General features: G+C 43.9%; 1 protein-coding gene across 4 annotated transcripts in view; it reads left to right on the plus strand.

Moving 5' to 3' along the window:
* LOC139545018 (serine/threonine-protein kinase TAO3-like) overlaps window positions 1-15,690 on the plus strand; it is a 156,042-nt gene that overhangs the window by 64,820 nt on the left and 75,532 nt on the right. For all 4 annotated transcript variants that reach the window (XM_071352336.1, XM_071352339.1, XM_071352337.1 and 1 more), the window contains one exon: window positions 13,005-13,241. In XM_071352336.1, the coding sequence (XP_071208437.1) occupies window positions 13,110-13,241 (132 nt within the window). In that variant the 5' untranslated portion in view covers window positions 13,005-13,109. The remainder of the gene's footprint in view (window positions 1-13,004; window positions 13,242-15,690) is intronic.

Consider the following 15,690-nt stretch of genomic DNA (forward strand, 5'->3'; position numbering starts at 1 on the left):
GTCCTGTGTTGACGCTTTGCCTGTTTGATGGTTTGTCGAAGGGCGTAGCGGGATTTCTTATAAGCTTCCTGGTTAGTATCCTGCTCCTTGAAAGCGGCATCTCTACCCTTTAGGTCAGTGCGGATTTTGCTTGTAATCCATGGCTTCTGGTTGGGGTATGTATGTACGGTCACTGTGGGGACGACGTCATCGATGCACTTATTGATGAAGTCAGTGACTAATGTGGTATACTCCTCAATGCCATCGGAAGAATCCCGGAACATATTCCAGTCTGTGCTTGCAAAACAGTCCTGTATCTTAGCATCTGCTTCATCTGACCACTTTTTTATTGACAGAGTCACTGGTGCTTCAGTTTTTGCTTGTAAGCAGGAATCAGGAAGGTAGAATTATGGTCAGATTTGCCAAATGGAGGGCGAGGGAGAGCTTTGTACGCGTCTCTGTGTGTGGAGTAAAGGTGGTCTAGAGGTTTTTTCCCCCTGCGCATTTAACATGCTGGTAGAAATGAGGTAAAATGGATTTGAGTTTCCCTGCATCAAAGTCCCCGGCCACTAGGCGCCGCCTCTGGATGTGCGTCTTCCTGTTTGCTTATGGCCTTATACAGCTCATTGAGTGCGGTCTTAGTGCCAGCATCAGTTTGTGGTGGTAAATAGACAATTATGAAGAATATACAGTGGGGCAAAAAAGTATTTAGTCAGCCACCAATTGTGCAAGTTCTCCCACTTAAAAAGATGAGAGAGGCCTGTAATTTTCATCATAGGTACACTTCAACTATGACAGACAAAATGAGAAAAGAAATCCAGAAAATCACATTGTAGGATTTTTAATGAATTTATTTGCAAATTATGGTGGAAAATAAGTATTTGGTCACCTACAAACAAGCAAGATTTCTGGCTCTCACAGACCTGTAACTTCTTCTTTAAGAGGCTCCTCTGTCCTCCACTCGTTACCTGTATTAATGGCACCTGTTTGAACTTGTTATCAGTATAAAAGACACCTGTCCACAACCTCAAACAGTCACACTCCAAACTCCACTATGGCCAAGACCAAAGAGCTGTCAAAGGACACCAGAAACAAAATTGTAGACCTGCACCAGGCTGGGAAGACTGAATCTGCAATAGGTAAGCAGCTTGGTTTGAAGAAATCAACTGTGGGAGCAATTATTAGGAAATGGAAGACATACAAGACCACTGATAATCTCCCTCGATCTGGGGCTCCACGCAAGATCTCACCCCGTGGGGTCAAAATGATCACAAGAACGGTGAGCAAAAATCCCAGAACCACACGGGGGGACCTAGTGAATGACCTGCAGAGAGCTGGGACCAAAGTAACAAAGCCTACCATCAGTAACACACTACGCCGCCAGGGACTCAAATCCTGCAGTGCCAGACGTGTCCCCCTGTTTAAGCCAGTACATGTCCAGGCCCGTCTGAAGTTTGCTAGAGAGCATTTGGATGATCCAGAAGAAGATTGGGAGAATGTCATATGGTCAGATGAAACCAAAATATAACTTTTTGGTAAAAACTCAACTCGTCGTGTTTGGAGGACAAAGAATGTTGAGTTGCATCCAAAGAACACCATACCTACTGTGAAGCATGGGGGTGGAAACATCATGCTTTGGGGCTGTTTTTCTGCAAAGGGACCAGGACGACTGATCCGTGTAAAGGAAAGAATGAATGGGGCCATGTATCGTGAGATTTTGAGTGAACCTCCTTCCATCAGCCTTCCATCAGCAAGGGCATTGAAGATGAAACGTGGCTGGGTCTTTCAGCATGACAATGATCCCAAACACACCGCCCGGGCAACTAAGGAGTGGCTTCGTAAGAAGCATTTCAAGGTCCTGGAGTGGCCTAGCCAGTCTCCAGATCTCAACCCCATAGAAAATCTTTGGAGGGAGTTGAAAGTCTGTGTTGCCCAGCAACAGCCCCAAAACATCTCTGCTCTAGAGGAGATCTGCATGGAGGAATGGGCCAAAATACCAGCAACAGTGTGTGAAAACCTTGTGAAGACTTACAGAAAACGTTTGACCTCTGTCATTGCCAACAAAGGGTATATAACAAAGTATTGAGATAAACTTTTGTTATTGACCAAATACTTATTTTCCACCATAATTTGCAAATAAATTCATAAAAAATCCTACAATGTGATTTTCTGGATTTTCTTTTCTCATTTTGTCTGTCATAGTTGAAGTGTACCTATGATGAAAATTACAGGCCTCTCTCATCTTTTTAAGTGGGAGAACTTGCACAATTGGTGGCTGACTAAATACTTTTTTGCCCCACTGTAGATGAAAACTCTTTTGGCAAATAGTGGACTGTGGTATACAGCATATCATGAGATACTCTACCTCAGGCGAGCAAAACCTCGAGACTTCCTTAGATTTCGTGTTGTTTACAAATAAGCTGTTGTTTACAAATATACATAGACCGCACCCCTCGTCTTACCAGAGGCCGCTATTCTATTCTGCCGAACAAGCTTAAAACCTGCCAGCTGTATGTTATTCATGTCGTCGGTCAGACACGGTGAAACATAAGATATTACAGTTTTTAATGTCCCGTTGGTTGGATATCCGTGATTGTAGTTCGTCTATTTTATTATAGATTTATTGTACGTTGGCTAATAGGACCAATGGTAAAAGTAGATTGCCATCTCGGCGTTGGATCCTTACAAGGCACCCGGACCTTCATCCCTGATACCTCAGTCTCTGATACCTTCGTCTTTTTCTCCTGCGAATGACAGGGATGACTCTGACTCGTTGAAAAAAAAAGTATTCCTGCAGTACGGGGTGAGTAATTGCTGTCCTGATGTCTAGAAGCTCTTTTCGGTCATAAGACACGGTAGCAGAAACATAACGTACAAAATAAGGTAGAAATAATGTGAAAAAACACAATAGAACAATCGCTTACGGGATCTTAAAACGGCAGCCATCTCCTTCGGCGCCATTCTTCATTATTATAATGGTGAGAGGTTAGCATGTCTTGGGGGTATGATTTTTTTGTGTCTAACTTTCTCTCGAATCACGGTAGCAACCACATTAATGAAGTGTTAACTTCTTACAAATGTTAGAATTTTTCTTCCACTTTTGACTTTTTCCACTTTGTAAATGTAAATGTGGAAAAAGTCAAGGGGTGTGAATACTTTCTGAATGCACTGTTCACCTGAGCTATCTACATCTATCTCACTGTACCAGGTGGCGCTCAGTGGAGTAGAGCTCTCCTGCTGTTTCAGGCTGATGTGTGTGTGTGTACTTGCGTGCATCAAGTCTTTGTAGTGCGGGCAGAGGGCACTAGTGGGTGACTCTCATGCTGGGCTGAATCAGATGGTCAGGGTTTCATTGACCCCTGTGCTGCGTGTTAGAGGTCTTCATGCATCCAAATAGTGGACGATAAATAACCTAGCTATAGCATCTATCATAGTGGATGATAAATAACCTAGCTATAGCGTCTATCATAGTGGATGATAAATAACCTAGCTATAGCGTCTATCATAGTGGATGATAAATAACCTAGCTATAGCATCTATCATAGTGGATGATAAATAACCTAGCTATAGCGTCTATCATAGTGGATGATAAATAACCTAGCTATAGCGTCTGTCATAGTGGATGATAAATAACCTAGCTATAGCTTCTATCATAGTGGATGATAAATAACCTAGCTATAGCGTCTATCATAGTGGATGCTAAATAACCTAGCTATAGCGTCTATCATAGTGGATGATAAATAACCTAGCTCTAGCATCTGTCATAGTGGATGATAAATAACCTAGTTATAGCATCTATCATAGTGGATGATAAATAACCTAGCTATAGCGTCTATCATAGTGGATGATAAATAACCTAGTTATAGCATCTATCATAGTGGATGATAAATAAACTAGTTATAGCATCTATCATAGTGGATGATAAATAACCTAGTTATAGCATCTATCATAGTGGATGATAAATAACCTAGTTATAGCATCTATCATAGTGGATGATAAATAACCTAGTTATAGCATCTATCATAGTGGATGATAAATAACCTAGCTATAGCGTCTATCATAGTGGATGATAAACAACCTAGTTATAGCATCTATCATAGTGGATGATAAATAACCTAGTTATAGCATCTATCATAGTGGATGATAAATAACCTAGTTATAGCATCTCTTGGTCTACTAGCGAGAGTTGGCTTGTTGGTTGGTTGCGGTCTCTCCCTCCCTCTTCCCTGCTCTCCGTGTCTCTCCCTCCCAGTACTGCCCCTCCCCCGCCTGCTAGAGCGGCGCCTCTCTCTACCTCTCTCTCTCTCTTTTCTCAGCTCCGGTCAGTAAAGTCGCTTAAAAAAAATACTTTTCTGCTGCTTCCTTCACTCGGATCGGTCTGGATCTGACCAGGTTTATATGGAACGGGTCTCCATTTAAAAAAGATTATGCATATCAGGTCCGGGTGGGAAAGCCCCAGGTCCATTTCGGACTTTTTGGTCCCGTGAAGACGTTTGCGCGTGTGTGTAGCAGAGCAAAGCTGTAGAATGTAATATTCAGCAGCCTGATGGTCTTATTTCATAGCAACACGTTTGAAGATGAATTAGTAATGGCAGTGCAGTGGCCTCGGGGAGCCCACAGCGTGAGAAACCACCGTATTGGTGGGTGAAATGTGTGTATTTGGGCAAGAGGATATGTGAGGGCATGTCTGTTTACCAATATTCTTAACGGGAGTGTATGTTTGTGTGCAATTGCAAAGGTGAGGACGTGTGTGTGCCTTCGCACAAATGCTAGATCATCATCACTCTACTGTACTACCCCCTCCTTATCACTCTATATATACACTGCTCAAAAAAATGAAGGGAACACTTAAACAACACAATGTAACTCGAAGTCAATCACACTTCTGTGAAATCAAACTATCCACTTAGGAAGCAACACTGATTGACAATAAATTTCACATGCTGTTGTGTAAATGGAATAGACAACAGGTGGAAATTATAGGCAATTAGCAAGACACCCCCAATAAAGGAGTGGTTCTGCAGGTGGTGACCACAGACCACTTCTCAGTTCCTATGCTTCCTGGCTGATGTTTTGGTCACTTTTGAATGCTGGCGGTGCTTTCACTCTAGTGGTAGCATGAGACGGAGTCTACAACCCACACAAGTGGCTCAGGTAGTGCAGCTCATCCAGGATGGCACATCAATGCGAGCTGTGGCAAGAAGGTTTGCTGTGTCTGTCAGCGTAGTGTCCAGAGCATGGAGGCGCTACCAGGAGACAGGCCAGTACATCAGGAGACGTGGAGGAGGCCGTAGGAGGGCAACAACCCAGAAGCAGGACCACTACCTCCGCCTTTGTGCAAGAAGGAGCAGAAGGAGCACTGCCAGAGCCCTGCAAAATGACCTCCAGCAGGCCACAAATGTGCATGTGTCTGCTCAAACGGTCAGAAACAGACTCCACAAGGGTGGTATGAGGGCCCGACGTCCACAGGTGGGGGTTGTGCTTACAGCCCAACACCGTGCAGGACGTTTGGCATTTGCCAAAGAACACCAAGATTGGCAAATTCGCCACTGGCGCCCTGTGCTCTTCACAGATGAAAGCAGGTTCACACGCACATGTGACAGACGTGACAGAGTCTGGAGACGCCGTGGAGAACGTTCTGCTGCCTGCAACATCCTCCAGCATGACCGGTTTGGCGGTGGGTCAGTCATGGTGTGGGGTGGCATTTCTTTGGGGGGCCGCACAGCCCTCCATGTGCTCGCCAGAGGTAGCCTGACTGCCATTAGGTACCGAGATGAGATCCTCAGACCCATTGTGAGACAATATGCAGGTGCAGTTGGCCCTGGGTTCCTCCTAATGCAAGACAATGCTAGACCTCATGTGGCTGGAGTGTGTCAGCAGTTCCTGCAAGAGGAAGGCATTGATGCTATGGACTGGCCCGCCCATTCCCCAGACCTGAATCCAATTGAGCACATCTGGGACATCATGTCTCGCTCCATCCACCAACGCCACGTTGCACCACAGACTGTCCAGGAGTTGGCGGATGCTTTAGTCCAGGTCTGGGAGGAGATCCCTCAGGAGACCATCCGCCACCTCATCAGGAGCATGCCCAGGCGTTGTAGGGAGGTCATACAGGCACGTGGAGGCCACACACACTACTGAGCCTCATTTTGACTTGTTTTAAGGACATTACATCAAAGTTGGATCAGCCTGTAGTGTGGTTTTCCACTTTAATTTTTAGTGTGACTCCAAATCCAGACCTCCATGGGTTGATAAATTTGATTTCCATTGATCATTTTTGTGTGATTTTGTTGTCAGCACATTCAACTATGTAAAGAAAAAAGTATTTAATAAGAATAGTTCATTCATTCAGATCTAGGATGTGTTATTTTAGTGTTCCCTTAATTTTTTTGAGCAGTGTGTATATATATATATATATATATATATATATATATATACACACACACACACACACACACACACACACACACACACACACACACATGCCCATAAGCACTCACACATATGCACCCACTCATTCGCACGGACATGCATGTATGTGTGCTCACTCGCACACACACACACATGAGCACACATGCTTCGATTTACACACACACACACACACACACACACCCTCGCACTAACTCCCTAATCTGTCTAAGCCGCGTCCCTAATCACATCCCTCAGCACAGAGTCATTCATAGATAGATCATGTTATTATTTCAATATGCGCGTGCACACACACACATGGTGTAAGCGGGTAGTGAGGACCAACAGCACAGTTTCAACCTGTTGTTGCCGAGTTGCATCACATCACACATTCTTGAAGGGAGGAGGAGGGGGGGAGGAGGAGGGGCAAGAAAAGAGGGAAGAGAGATGGAAGCAAAGGGGCCCTAGAGAGGCCATGTGACCTCTTCATTTGCTCCATTTTTATCTCCGACCCTCTCCTCTATCCTTCTTTCTATCTCCAACCTTCTATCCTATCTATCTCTGACCCTCTATCCTTCTATCTATCCCCGACCCTCTATCCTTCTATCTATCTATCCTTCTATCTATCTATCTATCTATCTATCTATCTATCTATCTATCTATCTATCTATCTATCTATCTATCTATCTCTGACCCTCTATCCTTCTATCTATCCCCGACCCTCTATCCTTCTATCTATCTCTGACCCTCTAACCTTCTATCTGTCTCTGACCCTCTATCCTTCTATCTGTCTCTGACCCTCTATCCTTCTATATATCTATCCCCGACCCTCTATCCTTCTATCTATCTCTGACCCTCTATCCTTATATCTATCTCCGACCCTCTATCCTTCTATCTATCCCCGACTCTCTATCCTTCTATCTATCTCTGACCCTCTATCCTTCTATCTCTGACCCTCTGACCTTCTATCTATCTATCTCTGACCTATCTATCTCCGATCCTCTATCCTTCTATCTGAAACCTTTGATAGCTCTATCACCGTGTGTGTTAAAGCGCTGATGCCCTCTCTCTTCCTCTATTCTCTTTCTCCATCTCTCTATTCTGTCTTTCTCCATCTCTCTATTCTGTCTTTCTCCATCTCTCTATTCTGTCTTTCTCCATCTCTCTATTCTGTCTTTCTCCATCTCTCTTCTCCCATTCTCCATCTCTCTATTCCCTCATTCTCCATTTCTCTATTCTCTTCATTTCTCTGTTCCTTCTCTTTTCTCTGTGCTCTTTCTCATCTCTCTCACTCACCTCTCTCCCCCCCCCCCCCTCTCTCTCTGTTCTTTTATCTGGTGTAAGCTGTGTATCCAGATTGAGGGAGGGGGGGGGGGGGGTGAGCTCAACAGGAGGAGAGTGGAGACAGACTGGGATGATGCAATGAAGAGGGAGACACACACACTTGAAATGCTTTATATGGATTTGGAGTAAATGGAAACAAAACATGGCTTACACACACACACACACTGTGTTTTCCCTGTTGGCATATGTTGGATAGGTCAATGAAGGCTTGTAGTTTATCTATAGCTTACGGGTGTATGTATTGTTCTGTGTGTATAATTTTCCCCAGTCCAGCCAGAGACATGGCATCTATTGCATCCACAACACATTGAGAAATCTTGACCCTGAACGGTGATCAATTACTAACATCAATGGTGGAACCAATTCATGTTTTTTTAAATGTTTCAACCCATGTTTATCACGGGTATTACGTAGCAATGATAATGTGTGTGAGAACTGAACTTTAGGTAAACACAATGACGGAATACCAAGAGTACAACACAATGTACAGTATTGTAGCTTACACATTAGAACCCGTGTAACCAGGCTGTCATCCATTATTTATAGGTTATTCACACCGTTTCCTATCAAATAGTCACAGTGTCGTCCGAGGTGTGGTAACCAGCTCAGAGAAGGTCTGCTGCTGCTCAGGAGAAATACCTCATTAACCACACTACAGTTAGTTAGCATGAGAACATAATGAACTGTCTATGTCATTGTAGAGCTAGATAAGAAGTCAGGCAGGAAGCCAAGTCTGCATTTACCACACGGAACACACGGAACACACCATTGTTCCAAAGGTTCTACATAATCCGGGTCATTCCATGCCTTTCATGTGAAAAAGGAACAAATATGGCCATGCCTTTTTGAACAGTAGATTGTTTGATATGACATTGTATCTGAAAACAATGAATACCTCTAAGATGAAGCTCATGAGAATTACGATGATGATCATTGTCTGTGACTGTCTCTGCCTGGTGTGTAGGGTTGAGCGGTATGCAAATGTTCATAGTGTTTCTGTACCATACTGAGGTATATGGTATTACCGGAAGTGCACACAAGGGGCGCTATGCATACTGAACAAAAGATATAAACGCAACAATTTCAAGGATTTGACTGAGTTCATATAAGGAAATCAGGCAAATATTAATTAATTAATTAGGCCCTAATCTATGGATTTCACATAACTGGGAATACAGATATGCATCTGTTGATTACAGATACACTATATATACAAAAGTATGTGTACACCCCTTCAAATTAGTGGATTGGGCTATTTCAGCCACACACATTACTGACAGGTGTATAAAATCGAGCACACAACCATGCAAACTCAATCGACGAACATTGGCAGTAGAATGACCTTACAGAAGAGCTCAGTGACTTTCAATGTGGCACCGTCATAGGATGCCACCTTTCCAACAAGTCACTATATCAAATTCCTGCCCTGCTAACGCTGCCCCGGTAAACTGTAAGTACTTTTATTGTGAAGTGGAAACGTCTAGGAGCAACAACACCTCAGCCGCGAGGTTGTAGACTACACAAGATCACAGAAAGGGACCACCGAGTACTGATGGGCGCAGAAACTGTCCATCTTCGAACTCACTACCGAGTTCCAAACTGCCTCTGGAAGCAACGTTAGCACAAGAACTGTTTGTCTGGAGCTTCATGAAATGGGTTTGGAAACGCCGCCATTGGACTCTGGAGCAGTGTAAACGGGTTCTCTGGAGTAATGAATCACGCTTTACCTGGATTTGACAGATACCATGAGAACGCTACCTGCCCCAATGCATACTGCCAACTGTCAGATTTGGTGGAGGAGGAATAATGGTCAGGAGCTATTTTTCATGGTTCGGGCTAGGCCTCTTAACGCTACAGCATACAATGACATTCTAGACGATTCTGGGCTTCCAACTTTGTGGCAACAGTTTGGGGAAGGCCATTTCCTGTTTCAGTATGACAATGCCCCTGTGCAAAAAGCAAGGTCCATACAGGAATGTTTTGTCGATTGGTGTGGAAGAACTTGACAGGCCTGCACAGAGCCTTGACCTCAACCCCATTGAACACCTTTGGGATGAATTGGAACACCGATTGCGAGCCAGGCCTAATCGTCCAACATCAGTGCCCGACCTCACTAACGCTCTTGTGGCTGAATGGAAGCAAGTCCCAGCAGCAATGTTCCAACATCTAGTGGAAAGCCTTCCCAGAAGAGTGGGGTCGCCCACACAACGCCATGCACATTGTCTGCAGCAAAGAGGGGACCAACTCCATAATGATGCTCATGATTTTGGAATCGGATGTTCGATGAGCAGGTGTCGACATACATTTGGTCATGTAGTGTACTTTTTTTTTTTTAGTAGGTGCGTGAACCATTCAGTATCTGGTGTGACCACCTTTTGTCTCATGCATAAAGTTGATTAGGCTGTTGATTGTGGCATGTGGAATGTTGTCCCACTGCTCTTCAATGGCTGTGCAAAGTTGCTGGATATTGGTTTGAACAGGAACACGCTGTCGTACACATCCCAAACATGCTCAATGGTTGACATGTCTGGTGAGTATGCAGGCCATGGAAGAACTGGGACATTATCAGCTTCCAGGAATTGTGTACAGATCCTTGTGACATTGGGCCATGTATTATCATGCTGAAACATGAGGTGAGGCCGGCGGATGAATGGCACGACAATGGGCCTCAGGATCTCATCACAGTATCTCTGTGCATTCAAATTGCCATTGATAAAATGCAATTGTGTTCGTTGTCTGTAGCTTATAACTGCCCATACCATAACCCCACTGCCACCATGGGGCACTCTGTTCACAATGTTGACATCAGCAAACCGCTCGCCCACACAACGCCATACACATTGTCTGCGGTTGTGAGGCCGGTTGGACATACTGCCAAATTCTCTAAAACAACGTTGGAAGCGGCTTATGGTAGTTTCAATTCTCTGGCAACAGCTCTGGTGGACATTCCTGCAATCAGCATGCCAATTGCACGCTCCCTCAACTTGAGACATCCGTGTCATCGTGTTGTGACAAAACTGCACATTTTAGTGGCCTTTTATTGTCCCCAGCACAAGGTGCACCTGTGGAATGATACATTCTGTTTAATCAGCTTCTTGATGTGCCACACTTGTCAGGTGGATGGATTATATTGGCAAGCAGAAACGCTCGCTTACAGGGATGTAAACAAATTTGTGCAAAACATTTGAGAGAAGTAAGCTTTTTGTGCATATGGAAAAATTCTGGTATTGTATTTCAGCTCATGGAACATGGGAACACTTTATATGTTGCGTTTATATATTTTTTTCAGTGTACACTTTTTTCTACGCACTAAACAATTTAGGCAACGGGAATCTTGATCCAGAAGGGGATTGAATGTCTCTGCTGTAACCAAAAAGCTTGATCTTGACATCTAGCCACTTACAGTGACTTGCGACAGTATACACCCCCTTTGGCATTTTTCCTATTTTGTTGCCTTACAACCCGGAATTAAAATGGATTTTTGGGGGGGTTGTATAATTTGTTTTAAACAACATGCCTACCACGTTGAAGATGCAAAATATTTTTTATTGTGAAACAAGCAAGAAATAAGACAAAAAAACTGAAAACTATTCACCCCCCCCCCCCCCCCCCCCAAAGTCAATACTTTGTGGAGCCACCCTTTGCAGCAATTACAGCTGCAGGTCTCTTGGGGTATGTCTCTATAAGCTTGGCACATCTAGCCACTGGGATTTTTGCCCATTCTTCAAGCCAAAACTGCTCCAGCTCCTTCAAGTTGGATGGGTTCCACTGGTGTACAGCAATCTTTAAGTCATACCACAGATTCTCAATTGGATTGAAGTTTGGGCTTTGACTAGGCCATTCCAAGACATTAAAATGTTCCCCCTTAAACCACTCGAGTGTTGCTTTGGCAGTATGCTTAGGGTCATTGTCCTGCTGGAAGGTGAACCTCTGTCCCAGTCTCAAATCTCTGGAAGACTGAAACAGGTTTCCGTCAAGAATTTCCCTGTATTTAGCATCATCCTTTAATTCTGACCAGTTTCCCAGTCCCTGCCAGTGAAAAACATCCCCACAGCATGATGCTGCCACCACCATGCTTCACTGTGGGGATGAGGTTCTCGGGGTGATGAGAGGTGTTGGGTTTGCGCCAGACATAGCGTTGTCCTTGATGGCCAAAAAGCTCAAGTTTGGTCTCATCTGACCAGAGTACCTTCTTCCATATGTTTGGGGAGTCTCCCACATGCCTTTTGGCAAACACCAAACGTGATTGAATACATATGCACGCACCACTTTTCCATTTATAATTTTTTGAAACAATTTTTTTTACATTTTTTTTTACTTCACCAATTTGGACTATTTTGTGTATGTCCATTACATGAAATCCAAATAAAACTCAATTTAAATTACAGGTTGTAATGCAACAAAATAGGGAAAACGCAGAGGTGTGTGAATACTTTTGCAAGGCACTGTAGCTAGAAAGTTACCAAACCATTTAATACGTAGCTAGAGCCCTGAACTGGATCTAAGTTCTTATAGTTCTAGTTTATAAGCAGTAGCGTAGCATGGACTCAGGCAGCCTCCGCCTAAGTTATTCCCAACACAAAACAAAATACAAAAAATACTATATATCTATATTTAATATTTTTTACGGTATTGGAAATCATATTGTCATTATTTGGAAATAGTCCAGTATACGGTATAAACAGTATATCGCCCAAGCCTACGTGTGTGTGTGTGTGTGATCACGTGGCCCTCTCTATTCTCTCTCTGTGTGTTTGTGTGTGGAAGTGATGCACCAATGACTCACAGCGAGCGGCTGCAGCTGTCCTCTGTGTGTGTCCGTGTGTGTGTGTCCGTGTGTGTGTGTCCGTGTGTGTGTGTGTGTGTGTGTGTGTGTGTGTGTGTGTGTGTGTGTCCCCGTGTGTGTGTGATTTTCTGCATGGTTGAACAACAGGACGAGATAGTGAGCATGACCATCTCCTTCCCTTTCCTCTACCCTGCCAACTGTCCACGTGACCAACACACACACATATTAAATGGTGATGAGTAGGATACGGTTGTAGACAGGGGTTGTACCGATTCAAAACACTTGATTTGTGTGTATGTTTCTGCATGTTTATCCTGTAGGTCCTGGTTGGTAAATGTCATCTCGATATGCTCTGTTGTCCATTTAGTTGACAATTCATGTTGTGAAGCGATCATATTAATAAACCAATCTGATACACTACATGTCAGCTATTTGTTGTGTGTAGGCCTTACTCCCTCTCAAACGTGTATGTTTGTGTTCCGTCCAGGTTGCTATGGTAAATGCGGGGCGCGTGGATGAGGAGGAGGAGCTGCAGTGAGGTGGAACACCGCGGTAACCACGGTACCGTCTAGCGCCCACCCACCCGCCCACCATGCCCTCGTCCACGCAGAAGGGAGTGCCGAAGGACCCCGAACAGGCCGACCTCTTCTTCAAAGATGACCCAGAGGAAGTCTTCTGTGACCTCCACGAGATCGGCCATGGCAGCTTCGGGGCCGTCTACTTTGTACGTGAACTGAGATCCTGACGTATACAGGTTCTGGGTGGGAGACGTGCACATCAACTTAGCTCTAGTGCCACTCCAGTTAGGAGGCTAGCAGTGATAAAGTAATAGTAGGGGTTATACTCTTGAAAGAGTAGCATTGACTCTACTATTACACAGAACTAGCTGGCATGGCTAGAGTATACTCTATTCATTTTGTGGTTGATGTTAGTCTGTGGCTATGTCAGAGTCCAGGGACAAGATCACACACTTTCTCAAGGTTGTCTGAGATTAACTCTCTGCTGCCATTTCCGTTAAGTTTCTATGCTGCGTTTCTTTATCTGGTTGTCACTAATGACACAAAGCCTTTGATTCTAAAGCAACGCCGGGAGAGAGAGAGAGCGAGAGGACGAGTCTGCCAGCACCAATCCCTCCATCCTTCTCCTCCTCATCCCTTCCCTCTAACCCTCTCCTCCCTTCTCTCTCCTCCCTTCCCTCTACCCCTCTCCTCCCTTCTCTCTCCTCCCTTCCCTCTACCCCTCTCCTCCCTTCTCTCTCCTCCCTTCTCTCTACCCCCTTCCCTCTAACCCTCTCCTCCCTTCTCTCTCCTCCCTTCCCTCTACCCCTCTCTTTTCTCTTCCCCCTTCCCTTTACCTCTCTCCTCCCTTCTCTCTCCTCCCTTCCCTCTACCCCTCTCCTCCATTCTCTCTCCTCCCTTCCCTCTACCCCTCTCCTCTCTTCTCTCTACCCCCTTCCCTCTACCCCTCTCCTCCCTTCTCTCTCCTCCCTTCCCTCTACCCCTCTCCTCCCTTCTCTCTCCTCCCTTCCCTCTACCCCTCTCCTCCCTTCTCTCTCCTCCCTTTTCTCTACCCCCTTCCAAGGATGCAAGGCTGGTGGAGAAAAGGCATACTCTGAAGTCTTTCCTTCTAAGACAGCTGTTTTGTGGGTTATGTGGCGAGGACAGCTGGCGATGGATGGATGGATAGATAGTAGGGCATTACTACTACATAGCATCTAGTCATTTTCACATAAGGCTACAGGACTCAATGTCAGCCTAGCAGTCTGGCTGATATGGCTGGCTATAGAGTCCTGGTGCCTTTTATTGTCCCCCTTGACACTGTTCTTTTGATAGTAGTTCAGGATATTTTACTGGACCTGGGTTGGCAGGCATTACTGCTCTTCTGAGTCCAGTCATCTACCAGACAAGGCTACAGAAATAGAATTACAAAAATCTACTTATTTTAAAGCGGCAATCTGGGATTCGAAAAACAACAGAGGTCAATGGCTATGTATCATTAATTTAAAAGTCCAGAAATGCATGTGCCAATCCCAGATTAACCCTTTTTAAGTGTTCCAGTCAAATTGCCGTAGTCTAAATATTTTTTTATCCTGTTCTAGTAATTACATTTCTATGGCAAAAGTACCATGTCACCAAACCCCACTGCGTGAGGATGAGGTGGTCAGTCTGTCTAGCTGATATGGCTGGCTATGATGAAATCCTTGTGCCTTTATTGTGGTCATTGACATACTTCTCTACCCAGCTGTCTGTGATCTACAAGAATAGCTTATTGGGAGTTTTAGCTAATTTTACAGGGATTTTTCTGCCATTTAAATTATTGGGCTGGCCACCAAACGTTTTTTCAGGTTGCTTATATCCAAACAGTGTAAAAAAAAAAATAATCAAATGCTTTCAGTGTAAACGTCAATGTCTTAAAACAGATATAATATGGAAAATATTCAGACCCCTTGACTTGTTCCACATTTTGTTACATTAGTCTTATTCTAAAATGGATTTTAAAAAATCCTCATCAATATACACACAATACACCATAATGACAAAGCAAAAACTGTTTTGGTAATTTATTAAAAATTAAAAATGGAAATATTACATTTACGTAAGTTTTCAGACCATTTACTCAGTACTTTGTTGAAGCACATTTGGCAGCGATTACAGTCTGGAGTGTTCTTGGATATGATGCTACAAGCTTGGCAGACCTGTATTTGGGGAGTTTAAATATTATGGGGTGTTTTGTGTAGATTGCTGAGTTTAAAAAAAATCCAGTTAAGAATAAGGCTGTAACGTAACAAAATGTGGAAAAAGTCAAGGGGTCTGAATACTTTCCGAAGGCACTGTATGTAGAAAATATATAATCTATGAGAACTAACAATGACCAAAATAAGAGCTAGACAGTCAAGGAGAATTGCAAAGTCCAAAAACAATGAATATAGCAGTATATACACTACCGTTCAAAAGTGTGGGGTCACTTAGAAATGTCCTTGTTTTTTAAAGAAAAGCAAGTTTTTAATTGGTCCATTAAAATAACATAAAATTGATCAGAAATACAGTGTAGACATTGTTAATGTTGTAAACGACTATTGTAGCTGGAAACGGCAGATTTTTTATGGAATATCTACATAGGCGTACAGAGGCCCATTATCAGCAACCATCTCTCCTGTGTTACAATGGCACGTT

Source organism: Salvelinus alpinus, chromosome 19 (assembly GCF_045679555.1).
Source record: "Salvelinus alpinus chromosome 19, SLU_Salpinus.1, whole genome shotgun sequence".
Lineage (NCBI taxonomy): Eukaryota > Metazoa > Chordata > Actinopteri > Salmoniformes > Salmonidae > Salvelinus > Salvelinus alpinus.